The sequence below is a fragment of the Mustela erminea genome, chromosome 1 (genome assembly GCF_009829155.1).
Source record: "Mustela erminea isolate mMusErm1 chromosome 1, mMusErm1.Pri, whole genome shotgun sequence".
Classification (NCBI taxonomy): domain Eukaryota; kingdom Metazoa; phylum Chordata; class Mammalia; order Carnivora; family Mustelidae; genus Mustela; species Mustela erminea.
The window spans coordinates 38,031,917-38,059,603 of NC_045614.1; the positions used below are offsets into that span (position 1 = coordinate 38,031,917).

Genomic DNA, 27,687 nt, shown 5'->3' on the forward strand with positions numbered 1-27,687 from the left:
CACCCGTGATTTCTGGTCTTCACAAAATCACAGTTGTTGCCAATACTATGATATTGCCTATATTTATGATTGAAGGGACTTCTAAATTTTAGTTAGAGATCAGTGAAATCAAAATAATTCTGCTTTAGTTAGGTGCTAGAGGGAGATAAGATGGTGTTAGCTTGGTTTTTGTCCCTACGTAAGACATTGAATACGTCTGTTCCTTTCCTTCCCATGTACCCATTCGGCAGAACACTTCACTTGAAGTAACAGGATTTTTTTAATGACATTAATATTCAGCCAGATAGTGTTAAGGAAAAAAAAAAAAAAAAAAGATGAACGAGTATCTGGACCTTACTAAAAAGAAAGAAAAAAGACTTTCTTATGAGCCTGGTTATGTTTACTTATTGTAAATGAACTGTACCAAGTTCTAGTTCATTACTGCATTTATTTTTGTGTTATTCACTGAGACCTAAAGAAGCTTTTGGAGCCAGAGAAAGAGCAAAGTTATCTGATCAAGGAGGAAGCATACACACAGTCCAAGCTATCACTCAGCAATATGAATGTAAGATCAAGAATGGTACTATGGGCAAGAGTTGAATGAATTTTTAATATTTATCTATTTTTATTAAGGATGCAGCTTGATTTTGCGAAGACAATGTCATGTTTCAAGTATTTCCATCTCTGTTTCTTTTTCTCAGGGCTCTAGAAATGTCAGTCGTTCAAAAATAATACTGCCCCACCATTTACAACTCAGTTCATGGGAATTTATATTTTTCTTTAAAATGAAAAATATATCAATCTTAAGAATGAAAAATACATTGATTAATCTCTACTATTCTTTAAAAGACATGTTCTCCTTTTGCTAATGAAATCTTATCATACAGCATGAAGATGCTTAAATTCCATTTCATTTTAATTTGACAATATTTATGACCACTTACTGTTGCCAGACACTGTGTGGATAAGTAGGGAATCAGAGAAAAGAATAAGAAACCACACATTCCCTGGTGGTTTCAAAAGGGTCAGGTAAAAGGAGGAAGAGACCTAAAAAGTAAGCCATAAGAAAAAAAAAATTAGTAATAATAATAGTGGTTATTATCGGGTGCTTGGTACTTTTCATTCATTTTTGCCCATTCAGGAAAGTAGACTTCACCTGGAAATAACAGAAAATTCCAACAGAAGCTGGCTTTTAAAATAAGGTAATGTATTTCTCGTGTGCCAGTTCATAAGTAGGGTGGTTCAATGATGATCAAATCCATGTCCCAACATCTCTTATAACAGATTTCTTCTCCATTTTTTTGGAGAGCTAGGTGTATAGCTCTGTTATCTGTCTGGTAACAAACTTTAGGTTGACAAGATGGCTTCCGCACTTTCAGGCATCACATGAAACTTGACAGTATCTGGAGGAGAATTTAGTGGCCAAAGAACAAAACCAAAATAAAATAAAAAGTAAAATAAAGCAACTAGCATTCTACCTTCTCCCAAGTGAAATGAAACAAAATAAAGATCTTTACTGGAATGATGCAGATGGCACCCGCCCTGTGTCTTACTGTCCTCCTAGCCTCTTTGTCCACCATTTAAGTGAGTGTCTAAGCTAAGCTAGGGGGCAGCTTGTTGAGGACACCAGGAGAATTCTAAAACTGTTTTACATCTGACAGTACATCCGAAGCAGAAGCATTTTTACTGATGGGGAAAGGGGAAAAGACACGTTTATCAAAATATTTTCCTCACTTTTAATAAGGGAAAGATAAAATGAAGGAGTTGTTTGCATCTCTTACAAACCTTAGATTTCCTTTTCCCATAAACCCCTAAATAAGTTGTAGTTTAACACATGGGATGCAGAGAGATTTAATTTATACCCTATGCTGCTTTTCCTTTTCTAAATGGTCAGCTGATTGTCTCCCTAAGAGATGGAAACAAACTACACATGACAATTTCTCCCTAGCAACTACTGCTTCCAGGACCTACTAGAGAATACGATAGACCTCGTTTTAGTTCATCAAAGTCCGAAAAATACTCAGCCCCAATTCCTCGACCTATCACTTCTAATACTTTGACGTTAGTTAACATACTTCCCCAGATAAAGTCATTTAGATTTTTTCTAAAGGTAAATTTAAAAAATTTAAAAAAGTTATTTAATTCATGCCAGTGGCGTGTACACGGTTTCTGTGTTTCCAGCTGAGCAAAGAGCTTGATTGTTTCCCCAGCAACCTGGGAGCTATCCTTGAGGTCTCTGTCTCCTTCGTCCCCAGCACCAATTTACCAGGAAGTCCTAACAGTTCTAATTCTCATTGTATTCTCCAATTTCTCTTCCCATTTACATTGTCATTCTTTTAATTCTTACTTGGACTGCCATAAGCCCTTCTCCTACCTGCCACCCACCAATCAGCTTTACCTCCTTTCCAATCCACATTGCTCCCAGGATGGTCTTTTTATTTATTTGTTGAAAGATTTTATTTATTTATTTGACAGAGAAGGATCACAAGTAAGCAGAGAGGCAGAGAGAGAGGAGGAAGCAGTTTCCTTGCTGAGCAGAGAGCCCAATGTGGGGCTGGATCGCAAGACCCTGAGATCACGATCTGAGCCGAAGGCAGAGGCTCAACCCACTGAGCCACCCAGGTACCCCAGGGTGGTCTTTTTCAAAGGAAATCCAATCATGGACCCTCTGTGGTTATTGCCATTTAGCATTTTCTTATCACCCGTAGCATAGCTACTTTCACATGCTGTTTAGTACCGTGTTCTGCCCCTCTGGTTTAGTGTGTTACCAGGCTCTGGTCAATGTCCCCCAGTGTGTCTTTGCTTTACCAATGTTTGTTGATTATGTCTTATGAGACATTTCTTCAGAAATGATGTAAACCTATTTTTCTCTAAGCCCTGCTTACTTTAAAAAAGAGAACAAGGATTGCCTGGGTGGCTTAGTTGGTTGAGGTTGAACGTCTGATTTTTGATTTTGGCTCAGGTCATGATCTCAGGGTGGTGACATTGAGCCCCACATCAGGCTCTATGCTCAGTGCGGAGTCTGCTTGAAGAATCGCTCCCTCCACTCCTCCCCCTACTGGGGCTTACTCTTTTCTCTCTGTGTCTCTCTAAAATAAATACATCTTTAAAAAAAAAAGAACAAACCAAACTTATATTGAAGCAACACTTCTCTTATTGAATTTAACATTGGAAAATTTTAATAACTGTACAAATTCTTTTGCCTGGCTCTGGATCATTAGTTACTGTAAAATAAGTCCTTATGAAAACAAAGTGAAAGAACCAGAGAGCCTACCTGTTTACTTAAATATGCTAGGGAAAGTTGAGATAGAGGTTGTAAGGTAAATGCTACAAACCACAAAAAGACTGAATGTCTTGGTGGAAATTAACAGTTCAGATATTTGAGCTACTAAAGGGCTGTCATTAGACTGTACCTTTGTTTAACCCCCAAGTTATTCATTTGGTTTCTCTGCTTGGTCATGCCAAATTAATGTAATGTCTATAGTTTCAACTGGACAGAATTACAGATGCTTATTATTACATATGTCTGAGTACCTTGAGGTACAATAAGCGTATTTGGGTAATCACAATTCCTTGAGCTTCATTACATTTCTTCTTGGATACTGGAAAAGTATTTGACTTTGTTTTCTCCTTATGTAAAGTGAGGACTTAAAATCCTTCCTTATGCACTTTGTTACTGCCGTTTTCCTTCTGTGAGGTAGATGTTAAACATTCAGGTAATTTGTAAAGTATCATTTGACTACCTAGCTTTTCTGAACTCCAAGCTTTATAATTTTAGGTAAAACATATTATTATTGTAAACTCACAGGCTTCTGATCACTGATGTATAACTGAGATTAATTCATAATTGAAAAATACAATGGATGCATACCCGGAATGGCTATCTGAAGTATATTTGTTTCTGGCTTACAGCTTTTACAGAGTGCTGTCTTTTAGTCTTTGCTAAATCCTACTATTTAAAGATTTAAGGGGACAAATTTTTTAACATTTTAAATATAACAAGGAAATCAAAGTCATGTCTAGGGTTGATGGTGGGGATCTACTTGCTGAATATGAGAAACAGGGCTGTGTATAATGCAATTTTCTTGCTGAAGAGATGGTATGACCAGATAGGGATATTTGAAAATTAAAGTTAAATTTGACATCTAAATACCCTTTAGTTTGCAGATTTTTGGTCTGTTTACTGGCCATGCAAAAATATGTTGCTATTTCATAATTGATCTTAGTTGATTCTACCATTAGAGTTATCCCCCACCCCATGTTTGAAGTGTGATATGTTTTATTTTCAAGTGCTCGTTTCACAAAGATCAACAACAACAACAAAAAAAGATATCTACTTCCTCCCTCCATGGTTCATATTTTTTGTTAACCAACTTTAATAGGACAATATTAAAATGATTAATCCTTATAACTTGCTTGTGTCTTAAGTGACTGGAAATTATAGGAGCTGGACTCCAACTGCTATCTCTTAAATACGAATGCAGTATATTACAGACTTATAATTCATCCTGAACGATTTAATCACTACAATCTGTAGATAAGTTGGCTTCTGAATTTTTACCTGATGTCATAATTAAGTCCTCCTTCCTATTCGAGTCACCATGACCAGCTGAAGATAGGTGTTGAGAGTAACTAGGTAAATGAATAATAATTTTAATATGCATCATCTGCATGACTTCTCTAAACTTTCCCCAGCTCCTCCAATTTCAGTTGTCAAAATGAGTGCCAGTGAGGGGTTATTGGTTATCTACCTTCAAGTGTATTTCAGAGCAGAGACCCTAATGGCAAAGCACTGGATTTGGAATCAGAACACCTGGAATGAGACCTAGTCCTGATATTCATTACCCAGAAGACTTAAGACTGATTATCTAAACATCTCTGACTTAATGTTCTTCATCTATAGAAAAAAAGCATGCTAAGACCTTCTGCACATGGCTGTCATGTAAGCAAATTGATGAACAAAACATTGGAAAAACTGTCACCTGTAAGCCAGAGGTAAGGTGTGAGGACTCTGTAAGATGCTTGTCCTTGGTTCACTCATAAGGAACTTCTAGTAGATGTTGTAGTGTGAAATTTAAAAGCACAAAATTGGAAAAAACCTGAATATCCAAAAATAGAAATTGGTTGTATATATCTTATTACTTTGCTAGTGAAATGCTATGTGTATCATCATCAAAATGATGCTATACATCTATATTCATCTGGAAAGGAATGCATATTCATTTACAAGTAAGAAAAACACAGTATTAAATATAGTACAGAATCAGATTTTATTAAAATTACTAATTTATTACTAATTGCTAATTTTGTATGTGTCCATACAAACACACATACAAACGTTGACTCATGAATATAGAAGAAAGATGGAAATTGGCTATCTCTTAATGTTGGGATTTGGAATGATTTGGGCTATTCACATCTTCTGAGTTTTCTGAAATAAACATAGACTATTTACATAGACACACACACACACACACATACACACACAAGAAATTCCAGTTTCAATCCAGAGGCTTTCTGTAATATCTGATAACTCCTTCTTTCTCCTACCCCTTAATATCTAGTTTATGGTCAAGGCATGGGGGCCAGCCCTTTCTTGGATGCTAGGACCTTTGTTTCCATTGCCCTGGCAACTAGTGTCCCAATTCAGAAGTCATTCTTCCTCATCTGTGGACACAACAAGCTTCTAACTAGTCCCTCTGTTTCTACCCTTCCCCTCAATTTGTTCCAATCCATCTTCATAAAGATCCTCAAATCACAAATGTTTTCTAGAGCAGAGAGTTGATTCTGTTACCTTTAGGTCCTGCCTGCTTTCCCGACATCAGCCTCTCATATATCTGATCATATCTCTCTGTCTTAGGGTATTTGGTTTATGCTCTTCAGCCTGGGATTCACAGCCTTCTTAAATACAGCCAAGGTTTATTTCCTGCTCTCCCATACATACCCTTCACCCAGCCCAACATAACTACTGTTCTCTGTATGCCCTGGAATTTTCTACTTTAGATCATTGGATTCATCAAGTCTATAATGCTAATGCCTATTAAAACCCTACAAGTGATTTATATAGCTTGGCTCAATTCCCACTTTTTCAGAATTCTGCGTGTATTTTTTCCTACCCCTGAATCTCTTAGGATTTTTGAAATTTATTCATATATTCATTCATTTATTCATATCTTTTTTTTCAGCAGCTACTGTGTTTTAGGGGCTATCCAGAGATGCTCAAATACAGAGGTAAACAAGTCGGATATACTCTTGCCCTTGAGCAATTAACAATCTAATACTTAAACATTTCTGCTTTATTTAAATCTTTTGACTTATGGTGAACTTGCCTTAGCTACCTACCACCTTCCCCTGCAATCACTCATACATTGACTGTGGGCACCTTGAGGGTTATATATGTTTGCTTCTCCTAGAAAACTGTGTTGTCTGACAAATAGAAGACAGTCAACAAATGTATTGTTGAAAGGGCAGAGAAAAGAATGGAATAAAGTATTTTATTCAAGGAACATTGTTTTTTATATATATAATGTATATTTATGCATATCACATAGTTATATATTATACATAATTTTATATAGTACACATATAATTTTTAAAATATGTAAGTTTTTTCTGTTCAGGGTTTTTAAATTTAAGTTTAGAAAAAAATTAAAATTAAAAAATAAGTAAGTAAACAAAATGTAAATTTGGTTCTTATGGAACGTTATTGACCTCTCAATGATGAGAACAGGTTCTTTCTGCTGGTTGGTTCCAGGGGAATCCAAGATGAGACTAATTTCCTTAAGTTAAAACTGAGGCAGAGCACATTCTTTGGTTAGCAAGTTACGTTACAGTTCTCACACTTGATCATTTAGCCTGAAAGACCAAGGCTAGAGAGTCCCTGTCTTTTAATAAGTAGATGTTCACGAACAAGAATTAGAGGCTTAACTGAATACTGAATTTGGACACTCAATATATTTATGACCTATAAATACACTATGCCTCTTGGTTGTGTTGTTACTTTAATTTTTTAAAAAGTCCTTAGTGTAATTTTCCTTCTTCATGGAATAAGTTATTCCCTTAAAAACTTCCCTTGGAAACATGAACTCCCTTACTATCTCTTTAATATCTCTATCTCTTTATGTTACAGTTTTTCCTCATTTTAAAATGAGACTCTCAGTTGTTCTCTCTCTCTCTTTGAAAGGAAAAGGGCTGGTAATACATTAGAGGATATTTACACAAAAAGTCTGTTCTTTTAATAGACTATGTAGGGAATCTAAGTTAATATTTTTAGATGTATTTGACTGTTTTCAAATGACTCCTTAGTATAACTGTTTTAATTCAAATCTGCTAAATCCATTAAAGACAAGACAAACCAAAAAGCACTGTTAAAATCCTAAGAGAAATCTGTATCTACCTAAGGAATTGGGTAGACCCATATGGTTTGGTATGTGAGAGACTTGGTACTGAAAGATTCCATCCAAATGGTTTGCGTACATTCCACTATGATTCAAATACAGCTTACTTACGAGCTCACTCCTGTCTGAATCATGTGGCAAATAGGATGTACTGTTGATGCTTTGTTTTCCCCAACTGAATTGTAAGGTCCTTGGTCATGGGAGGCATAGTATATTATTTGTTTAAGTCTGTGCCTTGCAAGAAATCAAAACATTTATTGTTTTTGGTTTACTTAATTTCATATTATATTGTACTAGTTTTATGGTATGAATGGCTTATCTTATCAATCTGATTTCTCATGTATTGTAAGAAATCAGTTTTAAGATACATGCATAGAGTGGCGTTTTTTTTCCTTTTTATTAACTGTGGCCAGAATATAACTTTTGATATATTTTTTCCTCCAGAAGAGGTTATTTATATGTACTTTGTATGTGTTTTTGCAATTTATATTCAAGATGTTTAGTATTAGCACCTATCTTTTGGTAACTCCCAAAGAAATTTGTTTTCCTATTTGTCATGTTGACTATTCTAAATATTAAAGAGAAAATAAAGTTGGTAAGTGAAGAGAGCTAAAATGCAGACTTTTCCTTTCCTATTGTCTGTTACTTGAGATTGGACAACACAAAGCACCTTTCTTGCCTTCTCCAGTGTAATTATTTCTTTCCAAATCCCTATTGGTGTGGAAATTCCGCTCAAGAGAAGAATTTTCTGATGTCTTATTTAATATTACGCCTCTATGAGTTGTCCTCTCTATTTTTTCTCGAAGTTAGACACTGGCAAAACTACTGTCATTGCCCTTGCTTTTCGTCTTTGCTGCACATTTACTTTTAGACAGGCTTAAATAATGGCTAAAATGGTTGAAGTGATTTATGTCTGTAGAGTGATGTCTTCATTTGCTCTATTCACATTTCTTTTTTTACTAATGGTCTGGTGAACACCTAGTGTAGGTGCGTTTTATTAGAGAGTATATTCCCTCTAAATGCTGTTCCTAAGCTGAAAGAAATGGGCCATAATCATATAAAAATAAAGTATCTCTTTGTAGAATTTACAAGAAATGGAATGTCCTTATTCCTGAGGCATAGAACATAAGGGACTTTTTTCTCTCACTCGAAGACTGCTCTTTCTGCTAATGTTGATTAAGTGGACCACGTCAACAGCTGTTGTGATGTATAGAAAACGAATGTGTCTATTGAACATCTCAACTGAAAGGAGTAAATCTCTTGAAGTTTCGAGTTATCTACAATTTTCTTCTTCCTGCTAAGACAGGGGAGATGGCTTCCAGTCTGTACAGATTGCTTCACTCCTAGTTCATAAAATTGCAATTAATAATGGTGAGCTAAGATCATTCTGGACTTGATGTACTGCCCTATCATGGTTGAAAGAGAGTCCTTAAATCTGCTGTTTAACAACTTATAGGGACTTTGCTTTGATTAATTCATCTGGTCATAGTCTCAAGGCTGACACGGCATCTTGTAGGCCTTCCATTCCATTGGGATCAACATCATCATTTTATAAGAAATGAGTTTACTGCTTTATAGGCTTAGTTGGAGAGAAATTTCAAACGTCAGCTGTAGGACGTGCCACTGGAATTTAATTTGTTGACCTATGAGAACACAGAATATCTCATCTTTTACTGAACTTTCTAAACATAAAATAAGGTTATCAGAGAATCAAAATGATTCTGACCTCTGAACTTCAGTAGAAGGCCAATACATTTAAAGTAAGTACTCTCCTTCCTGAAATGTTCAGCGCTCCATCGATAGTACACGTCAGGTTCTTAAGAAAATACGCTCCCTTATGGAGAAGAGCACTGGAAGTCAGATCATGCGTACTGGCTCGTGGAGTAAACATCATTTGGGGGCCACATAGTATCTGTTCTCCCTCTATTCTGGTGCTGATTACCTGGAATTTCCTTTGAAGAAGCATCTCCATCCCTCCATCCAATTGGCAGTCAGGGTTCCCTGCCTTGCCTAACCACAAGGGGGACTCATGGCCAAAGGTATTGAACTTTCTTCGTGGGATTTGGACTCCTGAGTGTAAGAGGACAGAAGAGTATGTAGAGCCAATTTGTTCTGGAAGTGGTGACCCAAGTATGTTTTTCAGTCTTGCTATCTGGATCACGAGATCTAGATTGGTTTCTACCCATTCTGAACCTGGACTTTCCCTCTAGGCTATAAACTACCTCCAAGCCTCCAGTAAGTTCCTCATTTTATTAGTTTAGCTAGAATCACTGTCTGTTACTTTTTCCTCAAGAACGATGTGATGAATAATTTTATGTGTCAGTTGGCTAGGCTAAGGGATACCCGGGTAGCTGGTAAAATATTATTTTGGGAGTGCCCATGAGGGTGTTTCAGGAAAAGATTAACATTTGAATTTGTAGTCTGATTTTTCTTTTTCTTTTTAATAATCTTTCACCAGGGTGGGTAGGCATCATCCAACCTGTTAGATGAAACACCAGAAGAAAGGCAAATTTGCTCTCTTTATTTGAACTAGAATATCCATCTCTTGTGCTTCGGACCCTTGCACTCCTGTTTCTTGGAACTTGTTACTTGGACCAGGATTTGCATCATTGGCTCACAGAAATTGCGAACTGGTTGAGCACCTTACTCAGGAAAGGTTGGCTATATACAGAAATTGAGACTTGGTTGAACACAATACTCAGGAAAGGTTGGCTATATACAGAAATTGAGACTCGGTTGAGCACTATACTCAGGTGAGGTAAGCTGTATACCAGAAATTGGGACTTGGTTGAGCACTATACTCAGGAAAGTTTGGCTGTATACAGAAATTGGACTTGGTTGAGCACTATATACAGGAAAGGTTGGCTTTCCTGAGCCTCCAGTTTGTAGACAATTGAACATAAGACTTCTCAGCCTCCATAATTGTGTGAGCCAGTCCCTCGTCATAATAAATCTATCTATCTATCTGTCATCTATCTATCCATCCATCCATTCTATTTGCTTTGTTTTAATGGAGAACCCTGACTAATAAAAGCTATTAAAGCTTTTTTGTAATTATTTTGAAATTATTATTTTTTGGAAGTAATTGTGTTGTCCTTCTTTTTAGTCTCTTACCTTACATTCTTTTGAGAATAAAATGTAGTGGGATATTTTTACTACAATATAAAATATATCTTTTGCAGGCATTTCCAGGGTAATAAGTGCATTGGAATCCAAAAGGCTGACCAAGGTCTATGAAAGATTTGAAGCTCTGTTCCTGAGCAAACTCTCCAGACTCATTTAATGCCAACCTTCCTTTGGGTCAAGATGTTCCAGACACTTTTGTTTTCATTCCCTTAAGTCACCAAGAACATGACATGTTCTTTCCTGCCTTAGTCCTTTACCTGCAATTTTATTTTATTTTTTTCACTCTCCCCATCCACAAATGCCTTTTCATTCTTAGGTCTAAGCAAAATCTGTAGCAGACTTCCCCCATCAGCCTTAGTCAGAGTGAACAACTGATCTCATATGTCCTCTTGCTCAGCTGATAGTCTTCATGGGGTTGCCTCATAGACATTTCACACTTAATCTGACCCACCCAGATCTTCTGATTCTTTTGCTCTCAGCCAGTTTTTCTCTCATTCTTCTCCATTCAGTATTATTGTCATGTGTCTCAAACCAGAAGTCAGCCTTGACTCCTCTCTTTGGATTGCCCCACGCGAACGCACCACTGAGTTCCGTTGGCCCTATCTCCCAAATAGATCCCCACCCCTATTCTCCCACTTTCACCTTCCAAGTTTTATCCTATCCCAGTTATCATCTTTTGCTTGGTCAACTGCAATGTTTTCTAATTTATTTCTGCCTACACTCTTGGCTTCATACAATATAAGGGACTGTATGTTCCCCTGCTTGGAATCAACATATCTTCTAATTCCAATTAGGAAAAAAAGACCCAAATTCCTGACTGTGGCCAACAAGGTCGTACATTATTTCCAACTGACGTACCTTCCTTTGCCTCGTTCCCTCCCTCTGTCCTTTCCTTCCCTGCAGCCATGCTGAGCCATACTCTTTAGACAGACTCTTGTCCCTCCTGGAATGCTTTTTCCAGATTCGGCACCACTGGCTCCCTCTGGTCTTTTAGGTCTTGACTGAAGTATTTCTCCCTCAGAACTTCTCCTGATTATAAAGAATAATTCCCATGCCAATCTCTATCACATCATCTTGCTTCAAAACTTCCAAATAGTTACCCTTGTAAAATTAATCACGTTCTTGTACTTAGTGTTTTCTTATTTATACGACTGGCGAGGATATAATTTCACATCGGATTTTCCCTTTCAACTATGTTTAAAAACAAAACAACATTCTAGTTGGCTGTTACTTTTTACTCACCTGTGTTTTGGTTATTAGGGAACACGTTTTTATAAGCCAATGAAGAGTACAGGAATAAGAGCTAATGATTCCATTTTGTGGGTATACATAGTACAAGGCCTTTCAAGATATGTTATTTGTGGCGGTCAACAATTGAAAATGGATGTTAGCATGTCTTAATTTTTAAGGTAGATGAAAGCCCCTTTAGAAATGAGAATTATCCGAGAGAAAGAATTAATGTCAATTAACATTAATCATTATAGTAAAGCACCTAAATACATGAGCCCCTGGGGGGCAGAGACTGTCGCTTCTTCTGTCTTTGGCATCTTTATTTCTTTGCCTCACATACTGTCTGTGAGTTCAAGAAGAGCTTCATCAAATGGATTACTGAGTTGAATAAAACATGCATTTTTGGAACTGTTCTAATGCCCATGATCTGAAATTATTTTTTGAGCAAAAGAAGTAAACTGTCTTCACTTAGAATCAAGGGAAGGGCAGTGAATGTGTGAATGTCAATAAACATAAGAGTCTCACTTGTTTGCTGTCTCATTTGCAGACAAACATTGATCAGGAGTGAGATGGGATTCTTGGATTATGGATTTGAGGTTTAGCATTTTATTGAAAAGGGAATTTGGGGAACATGGCTTTGGGGACCTCTAGGCTGTTTTCAGTATCTTGGATTACTAACCTCTAATATTCATGAATTCTGATTAAATGATAACCAGTGCTGTCAAGTTGCCAAGTCATTGGTGACCTAACCCCTCTACTTCAATGCTAAATAAGTTTAGGGACGCTTACTTTAAAATGTATTTAGTAATGATTTTGAAATCACCAAAGAGCATAGTCACCGTGTAACTATCTCTAGGAAAGGAGTGATATTTAATTCAAAATAACTACAGAATTCTTATTTTTCACGCTCTTTTCTTCCTGGGATTTATGGAAGATGAGAGCAAAGCTTGTACATTGCCTTCCTCTCTCCTGTTATTTGACCACACCTGATTTTGAAGTGTGTAATTTCTCATTGGAGCTTCTCCCAATTTAACCACTGTTGGATGGAGTGAACACCCAGTTAGATTAGGAAACTGTGCCTTGTTACACTGAGAGCACACTTACAACTTGGTTTAATTCTGTTCTTCCCTCTTCTTACTACAGCCATGAAAAGAATGTTTCACTAAAACAATTACAGACAGCTCTTCTTTCGAAGGACAAAGTTTTATTTCAAGGTTCTTAATTTTACCTTTTTTAGGTCACACACTTGTCTTTGTTCATACCTATAAATCTGTGTGTTTATTTAGATAGATCTGTGCCAATGCAGCAATTTTTATGGGAATGTGCCTTTTAGGAAATTGTAATAGATTTTGTTTAGAGACACAAGCTCTTGGGACAGAAGTTCCAAACTGGTAGCCTCCGGACTACAACAGACTCACAGAACCTGCCTTCCCTCGTCCTGCCCAGTGCTTTTTTATTGTTGTTGTTGTTATTTTTACTGCATCTAGGGAAATCTGGAGATTCCACATAGAAATCCGGATTTCTATCTTCTGAAAAATCTGGAGACGCTGTAAAAAATTGTGTGCCATTCAAACACTGGTGATGCTGTGATTTTAAACTGCAAATGGCAACAATTTAAAGGCTTCCATCCCTTCATTTTGATGTTTCTCTTCCGTATCAAATGGTGTAAGGCACAAGCACTAAAATGCTTACCCAGAATGCTCCCTGGCCTAATGGGGTATTACATGCCATCTTATTCCACCTGTAATTTTCCCCCCAATTTCTATGTTCTATCAATTTTTCCTTCATAAAGTTTTTCACATTTGGGCCTATTTTCTTCCTCTCCTTGTTATGACTTTTATCTAGGTTGTTTTTCTCACTTCCGGGCTACTGAATGAATACCTTGCTGTCTTGGCCATTACCATCTCTCCTGCTTTAACCTTGACTCTGCCTGTGCCTTCCTGCTCTGTACAGCAGTGACAGATCGTATCCCCAAATCCCCCTTCAGTATATTCGTCCCTGCCCTGAGGCCTGTCGTGACAACCCAGAACTGGCATCCAGCGACTTAGCTTGTATTGGGAATTCAGTCTGTCCGTTCCCCACAGTTTGTGTTAATCCATACACAGACGACTAACCAACAGGACCATTTCCCTTGCACCAAAGCACTCGTCTTCCAGCCCCGAAGCCCCTGCTCCCACGTGTCTATCTCCCCCTCCCCAACTGTGCAAATAGGCCTTGAGCTCCTTTAAGACCTCCTTTCTCACCTATTTTGGTCCACACTTGTGTATCATGGTTCATCATGCTTCGCACATATTTCAAAATTATATTGTGCTCCTCTGATGGTCTTAAAACCGAGTGTCTCCACATAAGTTCTGTGCACACCTTACTTCAGAATCACCCATCTTTCTCTTCAGCATTTTTTCCTGGGCTTCCCATATTTCCCAGATTCTTTAAGTAGGGGCCCAGGAATCCAATAAATCTCAGATTTGGAAAGTCTGGCATTTAAAGGCAAGATGACGAATAGTGGTACACAACACTGCCTGATGGTTTGATAAAAAATCAAATAAGATTCAGTTAATTTTACAGTGAGTGCATTTTCAGGCCTGCCAGCCTGTTTCTCAAAACCTTTTTACTCTAATTGTTGACAGCAGCTCTGGGTGTGGCTTTCACCAGCTCTTTGACCCCATGACTGAGGCCTTCAGGCACCGGATATCCATCCCCATCTGGAAGCAAGTGGAAGGTAAATATGAGCCTCTTTGCCTTTCAGGCAAAAGCAAGACAATAAGACAAGTAGATAACCCCCACTTCTTTTTTTTTTAATGGTTCTTTACCATGCTTATGCCTTGTCTCCAGTAATGCCATGAATATGTAATGTGAATCACGGGGCATCTGGGTGGCTCAGTGGGTTAAATCCTCTGCCTTCGGCTCAGGTCATGGTCTCAGGGTCAAGGGATCGAGGCCCACATCAGGCTCAGCAGGGAGCCTGCTCAGCAGGGAGCCTGTTTCCTCCTTTCTCTCTCTCTCTGCCTACTTGTGATCTCTGTCTGTCAAATAAATAAATAAAACTTAAAAAAAAAAAAAGGAAAAGAAATGTGAATCATATAGGATGAACTAAATTATGTTTGAAGTTGAGAAGTTATTAGGACTGTCAGTTCTCAGGTTGGCAATGACTGTGGTAACCCCTGTGGGTTACAAGCTCACTCTTGACGCCAGACACTGAGGTCATTGTTTTCTGCAGGTGACCCCAGGGCAGGCTTGCCCCAACCCAAATTACGCATTGCTAGGGTTCCCTACATTGTAACAACAGGGAGCGGTCAGCAGGATTGCAGGGGAAGGCACGGGACACAGTGATGTGAGAAGCAAGTACTTTTGTCATTCGTGGAAAAAAAATTTTTTGAACAACTTTAAAGCATCAGATTTCATTTCTTTGAAAGTGAGGGGTTGATAAATTTAAAATATGGATTGATAACCACTGGAGGAGTCACTGTGACAAAGTGCATGAAGGCCAAGGATGGAGTTTAGAACGGGTTTCAAGATTCAGGTTGCCATGGGTGCCTGGGTGGCTTGGTCGGGTAAGCATCTGCCTTCGACTAGGTCCTGGGATGGAGTCCTGCATCTGGCTTCCTACTCTGCAGGGAGTCTGCTTCTCCCTCTTTCTCTGCTCCTCCTCCCTGCTTGTGCACTCTCTCACTCTCTCTCAAATAAATAAATCTTTAGAAAAAAAAAAAAAAAGAAAGAAAGAAAGATTCAGGCTGTCCCATATTTATTCTGAAAGTTTGAACAGCTTCAACATCTCTCTCTGAACTTCAGTCTTTTAATCTGTAAAATGGGGACAACGCTGCAACCCCACCAATTATTGTAGGGACTAAATGAAGGAATTTATGTGCAATACTATAAAAACATACAGTGCCGGTACTCTTGCAGATTGTTCAAAGTGTGAATCAAGATCTCAAAAAACATAGTTACATTATTTTGAATCATGCTTTAAAAAGGGAAAGAAACCCCACAGTAGTAATAAACTCTCATGCCCATCATCTCACCAAGCAGGTATCTTGGTCCCTGGCTAAGTAAGGAGTCTGAGGCTGGCGAGGTTAGATAAACTGCCACAGTCACACAAGCTAAGGAATAGCTGAGCTGAGATTTAAAAACCACACCTGCCTGCTTTAAATGCTCTGTTCTTCCTATAGCACCAGTTTGCCTTAAAAAAAAAAAAAAAAAAAAAAAAAGCCAGCACATATACTTTTTCTTAACATTAAAAAAAAAAAAGACATTTATGTTCGAAAACTAACTCATCCTGATAATTCCCAATTAAGATGTTGTCATCTGGCATCTGGCTCAATTTCCTTTTATGAAATATAGTAAACATAATTTGAGTATAGCTTAAATGAAGTGTCCAAATGGGATAAAACAGGTCACCTGGGAAATTAGATTTTATAGATTACAAGAATTCAATGCCTAAATCTCACTTAATGGATGCAATTTAAAAAAAAAAAATTCTTCAGGACACAATTGACTGTTCTATCAATTTTACCGTTACTTCTATATGAGACAGGTATAGCCTGGGGCAACGAAAGCAAAAATAAGTAATATAAACTTCACTCTAAGTAGTAGCGAAGAGCACCCGTGTCTTCATGGGTGTGGAGTTCACAAGCAAAACCAAGGGGGATCTCGGACTCAGGTTTAATTTTTTTATTTCCCTATTGTATTTTAAAACATTCTCTTTAAAAATATTGAATAAAAAGAAGTTAGAGAATTTTCTTGCCCCGTGGCTTTTTGGAGTAGTTCTGAGTCTGTACTAGCCCTTATTCAGAGACAGAGTCTGCAGGAGAAATGAGCGCCAGCCATTGATTTCCATCACTGGGTCATCCAGCGGCGGGGGGGTGGGGGGGGGGGGTGGGGGGTGGTGTTGGAGGGAAAGGGGGGAAAGGGATCTTTTTTTACGAAGTCAACCCTTTCTGAATGGGAGTGGGATTAAGAATAAGAGCAGATGTGAAGGTATGAAGGGGAAGGTGTTGATTTAAACACTGTAGGAAAAAAAAAACATCTGAGCTCTTCTACGCCCTGAGGAGTAACTTAAGTGTCTTTCCTTTGAAACGCTGTGCAAGGCGGTAGTAAAATTCATATACTATGGAGTCCCCACATTCTGGGATCAAATCCCAGCTCTGTCGCTTGCTGATTGTGTGATCTGAGGCAACTGTTCTTGAACTCTCTGAAATTCTCTTCCCTCATCTGAAAATTAGGAACAGCTACTGCTTCCTCAGGTTGGTATGATGACTCAGCATAATCCTGGATACGCATTGTCAGTGTGGTTGATGTCATTATTATTGTTTGGGTATCCTAGAGCTTCCTCGACATAAACATTCAAGTCCCCCATGACCTTAGACAACACTCTTGAGGAATGACAGCTACTTAAAAATCTCTTTACAGTTGGATAGATTCATGCAATAGTCTACAAGGCTCACATCTATAGAGAAAAAATATTAATTCAGTTTCCTTTAAAAGGCATTAAAGATAATCATAAATGGATAAGATTATAAAACCATACCTTCTAGTAAACAATCACAAGCTTCTTCATATTTTCAAAAGTGGATAAATTTGTACTCATCTTAGGAGAACATATCGATTTGTGTGTGTATTTCAAGCAACCATCCTACCCATGCAAGGCCCGTGGCGGACAGCAGTCTCCCCTGGGAAGGTGGCTTCTCTAATTGCAGTGAATGGTGATTCTATTTGTAGACATTACTTCCTACAGCATGCATTTCTTTCTGTGATTATTATTTAAAAAATACTTCTCCTCAAATTATTAGTCTTCTTGGCTATAAAGGAGGGCATTCTCCAGCATAAGACACTCACAGATTATACATATCTAGCTTGAAAATGTATATTCTCTATTGCTTCTTGGCCTTTTGGCTAAGATCAAGTGAAAATGTATATTCTCTCATCAACAAAATAATCAGTGTTTACTGCAGCATAGGGAATATAGAAAGCATTTCAATACTAAAGACACTCAAACTACCACTGAGGCCCCCCCCCAAAAAAGGAAGAAACAAAGAAAACCCAAAGTACTAACATTATTTGAACTTCTGGGACATTCTCCTCCTTCTGTCCCACACTACCTCTTACTAATAAACAAAAGCACCATTTTTTCACATTGATAGAAAATCAACATCAAGAGGACTTACCTTCCTTTAACCAAGAAATGTTATTTTTATCATTTTCGAAATGCTCAGCTGTTCTTACTTTTATCTTTTCCAGCTCAGTTTCTGACATCTAAGTGGAAACAGAATTTGTGATATAAAAAATTCATTAAGAACCTGAATTTATAACATTGAGCTTTATATTTAGAGACTACTGCAATATTATAGGAAAATTTGATCTCTATATTTTTTCAGCTCGCTGTCTAATGTTAAGTCTTACATTTTACCCATTTGTAGTATTTTAAAACATTGACAGTGAGAACTAAACTTTATATGATGGTTCATTTTCCAGCAGTAAAGATGGCTATAAGATCTAATAATTTCCACATACGAAAGAATAACAGATTAACAACTGTCACAGATTTGTTTAAAAAAAAAAAATCAGTTGCTGTTTTAATGTCTTTTTTTATAGTCTATAAAAAAGCATGCTGCAAAATGATATACAAAGATATAACCAATAATAAAACTCAAAAGGACCTTTTCAGCAATTTACTGGATCCAGTGAGAACCTTACGACCTAAGTCAGGCCAAGTGGAGCTCCCGGAAGGTGCTAAGGCCAGTCATGCCCTTTCAGTGCATTTGTACTTGACTTGAATGGCTTGCTTGCGGTGAGCTAGGACGCTCCACTTGAATTAGCACCTCAGTGTAACTTACCTGCGTGTTCCCAAAGGAGGAGGCCCAAGGCACGGGACGGGGGAGCAGCCTGGAGATGCTCTGGGCAGTCTTCCTTGTTGTTTCTGGATGTCCAGCATTCCTCCACCCTGGCAGAAGTGAGCAGAGAAGCAAATATGCTGCCTCCCGGGGTGGTGCTAGATTTGTCTTGCTGCCAGAAACATCTAACTTGCGGCTGAGAGGTTTTGTGTGTGTGTGTGTGTGTGTGTGTGTGTGTGTTTAAAGGTAATAGAAAGCCTGTGGTTCAAAACAATAAAAATCTTTTCCAGGCTAGCACTTATTTAAAATGACACTTTGCAAGATAGGGTACAATAATGAACTCTTTTCAAATTGACTGTTTCTCTAGTCCCTGTCCTTCCATACCCACCATTCATCACTTAGGGGGTTAATTGTAAAGGATGTGGGGAAAAAACATACTGAAAAATAGACATAGACTATGTGGGTTAAAAGAAAAGGAAGGGAAATCTCTACGAAGTTTTATTCTCTAGAAGTCCATCCTGTAGCTGACATTTTGAAAGGCAAGTTTTTCTAACATTTTTTAGGCAACAAGAAACATTTCAATTTTTTTTTTTCTTCTGAGAGTCTCCACATAATCCAAAAAAGATTTGGAGAAACATTCTAAAAGAGGATTTGTCATTAAATTCTTAGTCAAAGATCATACAGTTTTCAACCACAAGTTAACAACACAATGTATAATCCTTACTTACACATGATGATAAATGGTCCATCATTCCTAAATGATGTCTTTTTTTTTTTTTAAAGATTTTATTTATTTATTTGACCCAGAAGAGAGAAATCACAAGTCGGCAGAGAGACAGGCAGAGAGAGAAAGGGGGAAGCAGGCTCCCCGCTGAGCAGAGCACCCTATGTGGGGCTCCATCCCAGGACCCTGGGATCATGACCTGAACGAAGGCAGAGGCTTAACCCACTGAGCCACCCAGGCACCCCCTAAATGTTGTCTTTTTTTTCTTTTCCATCATGGAAAATAATCTTTATTTTTTGGCCCAAAGTGGTGTTCCTCCTCCAGCGTCCCCGGACAACTGTCTGCTTTCTGATCACCTTGAACCCATTTCATCACCTCCACCAACTACATTTCTTGTACTTTGCTTCCAGTTTCATCATCTTTAAAAACTCCCTTGATGATCCAATTTTCATACTGTGACAACTTTCACTTCCTCCCATTAGCAATGACATAAAATTCTTCAGGCAGCTAAGGAATACCTCGAATGGTCAGATTCTATAGAGCATCGTGTTTAAACTGTGGCTTCGAGTTTTAAGAGTTCTCCAGGTGCCTAACCTTTTACTCCAAACTAATTGCAATGCTCTTATTCCTTAAACTTGCCCATTTCTGTTATTAACATTCCAGAAATATATCCTCAAAATTCCATTTCCACTCCCACCTTGAAGCCTTCTTGATGCCTCTCCCCTGGAAATGACTGCTCCCTATTCTGATCCCATTTGGGACTCCTGGTATAATCATATCCACTTTGGTCTCACGTAAACCCGTCTTATCTTCCTCCCAAGACTGTGAACCCCGTGAGCACTCAGCCTAGATCTCAGCATTTTCTGTATCTTGTTCAGTGTGTGGCTTCTCTAATTGCAGTGCATGGTGATTCTATTTGTAGGCATTACTTCCTACAGCATGCATTTCTTTTTATGATTATTATTTAAAAAGTACCTCTCCTCAAATTGTGTAGTCTTCTTGCCTATAAAGGAGAGCATTCTATAGCATAAGAGCCTCAACAGATAATACGTATCTGGATTGAAAATGTATATTTGACAGTAATAATGAAATAAAACCAACACATACAATTGATGGTGTTTTCCTTTGTCCCAAATTCTTAGGATACACCCATTACAAAATGCCTTTAGGTTGTCTCTTTCCTATAGTTAGGGCACTTCCCCCCCCCCCCGCCCAACGAGGTTGGATTTATTGGCCTGTGACCATGAAGAAGAGGGCCCATCTTGGAAAAGTGGGCTTCTCAGTAAAAGAAAATTAAAATGGACAATGGACTCATTAAATTGTTCAGGAAAGTGTTAGGTTAGGGGAGAGATGAAGAAAGAAGATTTTCACTGTTAAATGGGTGTGTTCTGTTGTAGCATCTTATGTCCCTTAGTCATTCACTGATGACCTCATCTAATTTCCTTAATATTTTGGCATTGTCCTTTGGAAAGGGACAATTGCTTCTTGAGATAGGCCCGTATGGTAATATATCTAATTTATTTAAAAGCTCATATATTAGTGGGTCTGGAAGAAATTTGATAGATAATAGTTATGGTGCTCTTTAAACAGTGAACAGAGACAATGTGGAAGGTAAGAAAAAGTAAGGTACAAACAGCTAGTGGAGGAGAGAGTCAAGCAACCAGAAGAGAATAATGAAAGAGCAGGAGCACTGTTTGAATGTATTATTCCTCCCTGCTTATTTTCAGTTATATTTTTGTATCAGACTATATGGTTAATAAAACTTTTTTTTTTTCCCTTAAGATTCAAAATGAAGTTTGGATCTTTCTAGGGTTATAAGTCATCTAACTTCTTTTTCCATGTAGTTCTAAGGCAGGGAACCCATTTTAACCTGTGAGCCTGTGATGCTTCCAGGGTCAGAGTCTGTGGTCATCTTTATGTATTTTATTTAATTTCATCTAAACTACTTTCTAGTTATCTCTCCCAAGGGCAGTCTATAACTCGAACTCCTGTCTATGTTTCTTACTTTGGAGATTACAGATTACTCCTGCTTCCGGTTTATTCTCTGATCATCCTTGCTATCTACATCCTTTCTACTCACTTCATTTTTGCGGTTACTGTGATACAATTATTTGAGAGCCAGTGTTACGTAAATTGCAAACTTTAAAATCCCTTTGCAAGAGTTGTCCTGAGGAGGGAATTTTTATGAAGATAAAATCCATTTCTAATTTGGAATTACCTAATTTTGGCCAATTTTATTTTCAACATGTTCTAATGCTTAGAATATGTACTATTTTGTTTTTTTCCATTTTCTTTGCTGAGCCTCTCACTGCCCTCTGATATTGCCTTTGCCTTTTCAGTTGGCTTTGATCTTTAAGAGTGTTTGACGTTACTTGAATTTTCTGTGTGGAATTTTGTGTTATTTGGAGGAGCACCCTTTTTTTGAAATCAGACAGCTCATTTCAAATTCTATTCTTGTCTTTGTTTCAGCCGTCATCATGAGACCTGTAGATGTTAATAAGTATCATATTCAATTTCCTTCATCTACTTTATCAGTAAAGATGGTAAGAATAAGCAGTTCTTTTTCTGTGTCAAACTGTGTACCCCTAGTGTCCTTGAGAGCAAGACGTTGCATTAGGGGTAGTGCATACCCATGCCAACCTTCAAACCATTTATTCATTCATTCACCTAGAGATGTCCTTGGGCCACAAAACAGTCTCTTGAGTTGGACTGAGCCTTGGGATGAATGGAATGAATCATAATTGATGGTAGGAAGTGAAGAGAGACCAAGTCTAATGAATCTCAGTCCTGGCATGGAAACAATAGGTAGTCCAAAATGAAGGTAGAAGTGACAAACCAGCCTCAGAAGATGGGCTGGTTTATCTAGAATTCAAAGAGAATGTATTTGAAAAAGAACTCCCCCGCCATTGTGTTCATTGTGTCCACTTAAAATAACGAGCTAAACAATTCAAACAGAAGGATGTGATTTCGAGGCTCAAGTTGTCTTGTTAAATTCTGTTTGGGTTTTCTTTTCTAAATAAGGATAGTGTGAATGTGCTCTTCTTGTAATTCCATTCCTTTTATTTTGATCGTGCATCAGTATTTCTGGTTCCTGGTCAAAATCTGATTAAAGGAAGAAACTTAAAGGACAAACTATCCAGCAAAAGGCAATCTTTGCCAAGAGAAAAACCTGTAATCATTGTAAGTTTCATGTTCTTGTTTCTGTAAAAATAAAACAGTAAAATTGAATGTATGAAGCTGGAGACTTCCTTAACAGACGAATAATTATGTGTTATCAGCAGCAAAGGCAGTCCTAAGAGGGAAGTATATTACCACACAGGCCTATCTCAAGAAGCAAGAAAAAGTCTCAAATGCACAGCCTAACTTTACACCTTAAGGAACAACAAATAAAGCCTAAAGCCAGCAGAAATAAATAATATAAAAACAAGCAAACAAAAATCAGTAGAATGGATTAACAAAACTAGGAGTTTGTTCCTCAAAAGAATTAAAATTATTGATAATGCCCTAGCCAGCCTTACCAAAAAGAAAAGAGAAAGGACCCTAATTGATGAAATCGTGAATGAAGGAAGAGAGATTACAATCAACACCACAGAAATACAAATAATTATAAGACAATACTATGAAAAATTATATGCCAACAAACTGCCCAACCTGGAAAAAATGGGCAAATTCCTAGAAACTTACAAACTACCAAATAATTATGTGCTGTCAGGTTAGTCTTTTTTGTTGTCTCTGAGATCACTATATTGTTACTTGCTGTTTTTTCTAAAACAATGAAATTGTATGTTCAATGGGTCACTATGATATTAATCAATGTGGAGAGAAGTCACCAATGCAGATTTTTGGATTTAAGGTATATAATTTGTAGAACAGAGTTTTACTGAAGGATTAGTGGATTGGATCCAAATAGAAATGTGATAGGAAGTTGTGCTATTCTTTGGCAGTATGTTTTCTGCTATAGAATGGAATCTCTATATTATTTAGAGAATCTAAATACTCTAATTTATAATTAATAATCTAATTTAGAATCTCTATATTATTTATACAGTTACTTAAAATGTTTTCAATAACTATTCTAATGATCAATATATGCCATCAAATATTTTGTGTTTTTAACATTCTCTTTGGGATTTTTTGGCCTCAGTACAAAAATGCACATGGAGTAAATAAACACTGGTTCAAAACATCAGAGGCAAGGTAAATAAAACAAGAAGAAAGTTCCATATTTGAAACACAGGCTTTTCCAGAGAAGGTTACAGCTAACACCACAGGCATACCAATTCATGGATTTATTAGATGTTACATCTCATCAAAAGTTAAGGTTTAAGAAATAACACTCAGGGATATAAAATACATTAAGTTTTATCCTCGTTTCATGCCAGATCATTAAAAAGAGCTGTTTACCTTTACCAAATTATTTTTATACCTTACAGAGTTCTTTCTACTGACTTAGATGTTGTCTGGCATTGAGAAAAGATTCAAATATGTCAATGACACTCACTAGTGGGTTTATTATGAAGATTTTTGATTCCTCAGAATTATGATATGCATCCTTAACTTAATGCAGCCCACTTAGTGTAAATATTGTTCCACTTCATGTTAAATGTAACAAATTTATAACCGCATAATTCTGCTTACACACTCCTTTAAACTATTATTTTCATATATTGTACTCTACAAATGTGACGAACTGACAGGCAGTGTGTGTGTGTGTTTAAATGGTCAGTTTTGTCTTTTAAAGAAATTAGGAAAAGAAAAAAAAAGATGATTCTTTTAATGTTAACCCACGCAGTTGTCATTTTTGTCTTTCAGTAGACCTTAGTTTTCATTTGATTTCATTCTTCTTTAGCCTATAGAGCTATTTTGTTGTTGTTTTGGTTTTGGTTTGCCTTTTTTTTTTTTTTTTTTTTTTCAGTTTGTTTTTGTCATTGTTGTTTTTTAACCATTCCTTGAAGTTCAGCTCAACTGGTGACAGACTCAACTTTATATAGAAACCTTTCAGTTTACTCCCTTTTGTGAAGGATATTTATCCTAGATATAGAATTCTTGACTGCCAGTTTTTTCCTCCCCAACTTCCTCCCTCCTTTCCTTTCCTTCCTTCCTTCCCTCCTTCCTACATCTAACATGCTTTTTCCCCTCTCTGATCACTTTAATTTTCTTTTCTTTTTCTTTGGTTTTCAGCAGACTGACTATGATGGTTAATTGGGGCCATTATTTCTTCAGATATTTTTCTGCCCTCTTCCCTCTTTTCTTTCCCTCTAACATTCCCATAAGTCTAGCTTATGTTAGACTTCTTAATATTTTCACACAGGTCACAGAAGCTCTGCTCATGTTTTCCCAGTTTTTGCTCCCTATTCTTCCGATTGAATAATTTCTGTAGATTTGCCTTCAAGGTCAGTAACACTTTCTTCTATAGGCCTTAATCTACTCTTAAGGCAATTTGATATATTTTAAATTATAGGTATATCTTCATTTTAGGTATACTAGAATTTACATTCTATTTGGTCATTTCTAACAGCTTCCACTTCTTTGCTGATAACACCTATCTGTCATTATCACCATCTTTTCCTTCAATTTCTCGATTGTATCTGTTATAGCCAGTTTAAAGTCGTTGTCTGGTAACTCCGACATCTGTAACTTCTAATGACTGTTTTCTTGGTTATAGGTTACATTTTCTTGATTCTTCAAGTGTGCAATAATTTTTTATTATACCCTTGACATTTTAGATGATATGAGAGAGTCTTATGCTATGCTGTATTCTGTGAGAGAATGTTGAATTTTATTCTAACAAACAGTTAAATTCCTGACACATATTTTGTATCCTACAGGCTTGGTTTTATGTTTTGTTAGGGTGGGTCAATTTCAGTTCTCTTCTTAGTTTCATGATGTAGCTCATGAAACTAAGATCTGGTTGTTATGCTACTTTTATCTGGTTGTTATGCTACTTTTAGATCAGCTAAAAGATCTGGTTGTTATGGCCAAGTTATGTGCTTTCCTAGGTCTTAACTAAATGTCCAAAGTGGTCAGTGAGATATGTCCACTCTAGTTGGGCTAGGGACCTTCTAATGCTATATTAACCATGGTAGCCACATTAATTGCTCAGCCCCATAAAAGTTACTTTTTGCAAGATATTCAGTGTCTTATTCTGTGCATGCATAGCCAGGATCTTAACCAAGAGTACTAGTGTTGAACTCTGTTCCTTCCCTACTTTATGCTGCTCACTCATCTCCAGAATCCTGCCCTGAAAATTCTAGGCACTTCAATAGTCCAAACTTCAGTCTCTGCCTATTTAGTTGAGCACATCTGCTACTCTATGTGCATTCCACCTACTTGCACTATGGTAGAGAAAGGGCTGCCAAGGCAAGAGATAGAGCAAATGTATAGTTATTTTTTGTGTTTTCCTACTTTCAAGAATTACAGTATAATTCTGCCTGTTGTCCAATGTTGGAAAATAGCTTCCTCATTTATTTTTTCTGGTTTTATAACTATATATGAAGTAATGCAAGTACAGTACCATTTATTCCATTGTGACCAAAAGTAGAAAGAATTTAAAAAATTCCTTTACCTCTGTCCTTCTAATCAAGAAGACATCAGAGATAACTTTCTTTCTCATCTCCTGGTACGGGGCAGATGAACCTAGAACAAAGGGTGACTTATCTTTGTGATTCAAATTTCACTTTATTTTAAGTTCATAGAAGAATCAGTAGTTTTGAAAGCAAGTCCTTTTTATGATAAGTACCAAAGAATTAAGATCACATTTAAGCCATAAATCACATATTAGGTAAAAATACAAAATTGCTTAAAAGTAGTGCTTGAGCTAATCACCCCACCAAATTAAATTTTGACAAGTGAGTAGGAAGGAAGTTTGAAGAGGATGTGTGACTATGGTTTAGATGCTGAAAGTTCATTAAAAAGGAATTTGGAGCATTATTGTCTTAGATAGTCCTAGAAAGATAGGGACAGTAGGATCTCCAGGTGATCTGGAGAATAGTAGCAGAATAGATTTTTGCCCACTCTCCTAGAAGCACTCTAGTGGTTTTCAAGACTTAGGGAAAAAAATCTCTGCATCCAATGTGCCATCTAAGTATCAATAGCAGATGGAGAACTAGGTGGAAAGACTCGAGTATTTTTCATCCTATGATGTATTTGGAGGACAACCTGGAGAGAATCCCTAACTTCCTCCAAGTCTGAGAGAAGTGCCAAGGGCCAGCAAATAGGAGCAAAGCCTTTAGTCACAGTAAGTGGTGCCATTAGTGGATGCTGCATGAACAATACAAGCTAGTGGCAATGGAGGGGTTACTAACTTTGGGAGAAGAAATAGTGAAAAATGAGATGATCCCCAAAGGCAATCAGGAAGTGCTAGCTAAGTGAAGAGCAGCAATGACAGAGGACTATCTTGTACTGTATTTCCTCACAGAGGGAAAGCCAAAGGGAATTGTATATAGCCTGAAAGCCTCTCTTTGAAGCTGGAAGAGACTGAGCTAACTTGAATTTGTAAGTTTGTTTTTCATTGTCATCAGAAATGTGGGCCCAAAGGCCTAGTTAATATATCAGTGATGGAAAAATAGGAACATTATGTGTTTTGTTGTTCTGAACACATAGCCTTGCTCTATACCTCCATTCCCTCTACTCTCCTGAGAGCTGCAAGATGAGTTAGTTTACCAATGTAGTCTGTACTTTGGGAGCCCTGTTTAGAATGGCTTTCTTCCTAGATAATGACCTCCATCACTTGCAGGGGTGGGTCTAGCAGCACTCGGTGACCTTGTTCCTTGGCTATAATGGATTATGTCAGAAATAGGTGATTCAATCTGGTCAATCCAATATCCTCACTCCCAAAATTTGAATTAGGATCCAGTCATTAGGATTTTGCTGTTTAAGTCAGTGAGGGTTGTCTGAATCATATAGGGAGGCCTGTTTGGCTTGTAGGAAAGTGGAGAAATTGGGCAGCTGAGGGAGAGCAAAGCGGGCAACTTCTCCATCCCATTTTCCTCCTCTGCATTATAGAGGTAATAATAATGTTATGTACCTCAGAGTTGTGTGGGGTGGGGGGTAAATGTTAATGAATATAAAGAACTTGAAAAGGAGCCTGGGCTATAGTAAATGTTGAATGAAGACTTAGCAAGTATGTTTAATTTGAGTGATTTGTTCTTCAACTTTATTGAGATATAGCTGAAGTTTACAACACATGGCACATATTTAAAACATGTGGTAGTCAGTTTTGACTACATATTTACCCATAAAACTATCACTGGAATCAAAATAACCAACATCTGCATCAACCTGGAAGTTTACTCTTTCCTTTGTAATCCAACCCTCCCTTCACCGCTATTGCCACACAAACACTGATCTTCTTTTTCTCATTCCCTGCAGATGAGTTTGCATTTTCTAGAACTCAATCTAAATA

At 37.4% G+C, this 27,687-nt stretch overlaps 1 protein-coding gene across 1 annotated transcript in view; it reads right to left on the bottom strand.

The window, feature by feature from the left end:
- MDFIC2 (MyoD family inhibitor domain containing 2) overlaps positions 1–18,660 on the bottom strand; it is a 104,122-nt gene extending 85,462 nt beyond the window's left edge. The window contains exons 1-3 of the mRNA XM_032340695.1: positions 18,563–18,660; positions 1,951–2,083; positions 924–1,026 (exon numbers count right to left, since the gene is read on the bottom strand). Coding sequence (XP_032196586.1) covers positions 924–1,026; positions 1,951–2,083; positions 18,563–18,660 — 334 coding nt within the window. The remainder of the gene's footprint in view (positions 1–923; positions 1,027–1,950; positions 2,084–18,562) is intronic.
- Between the last annotated feature and the right edge of the window lie 9,027 nt (positions 18,661–27,687).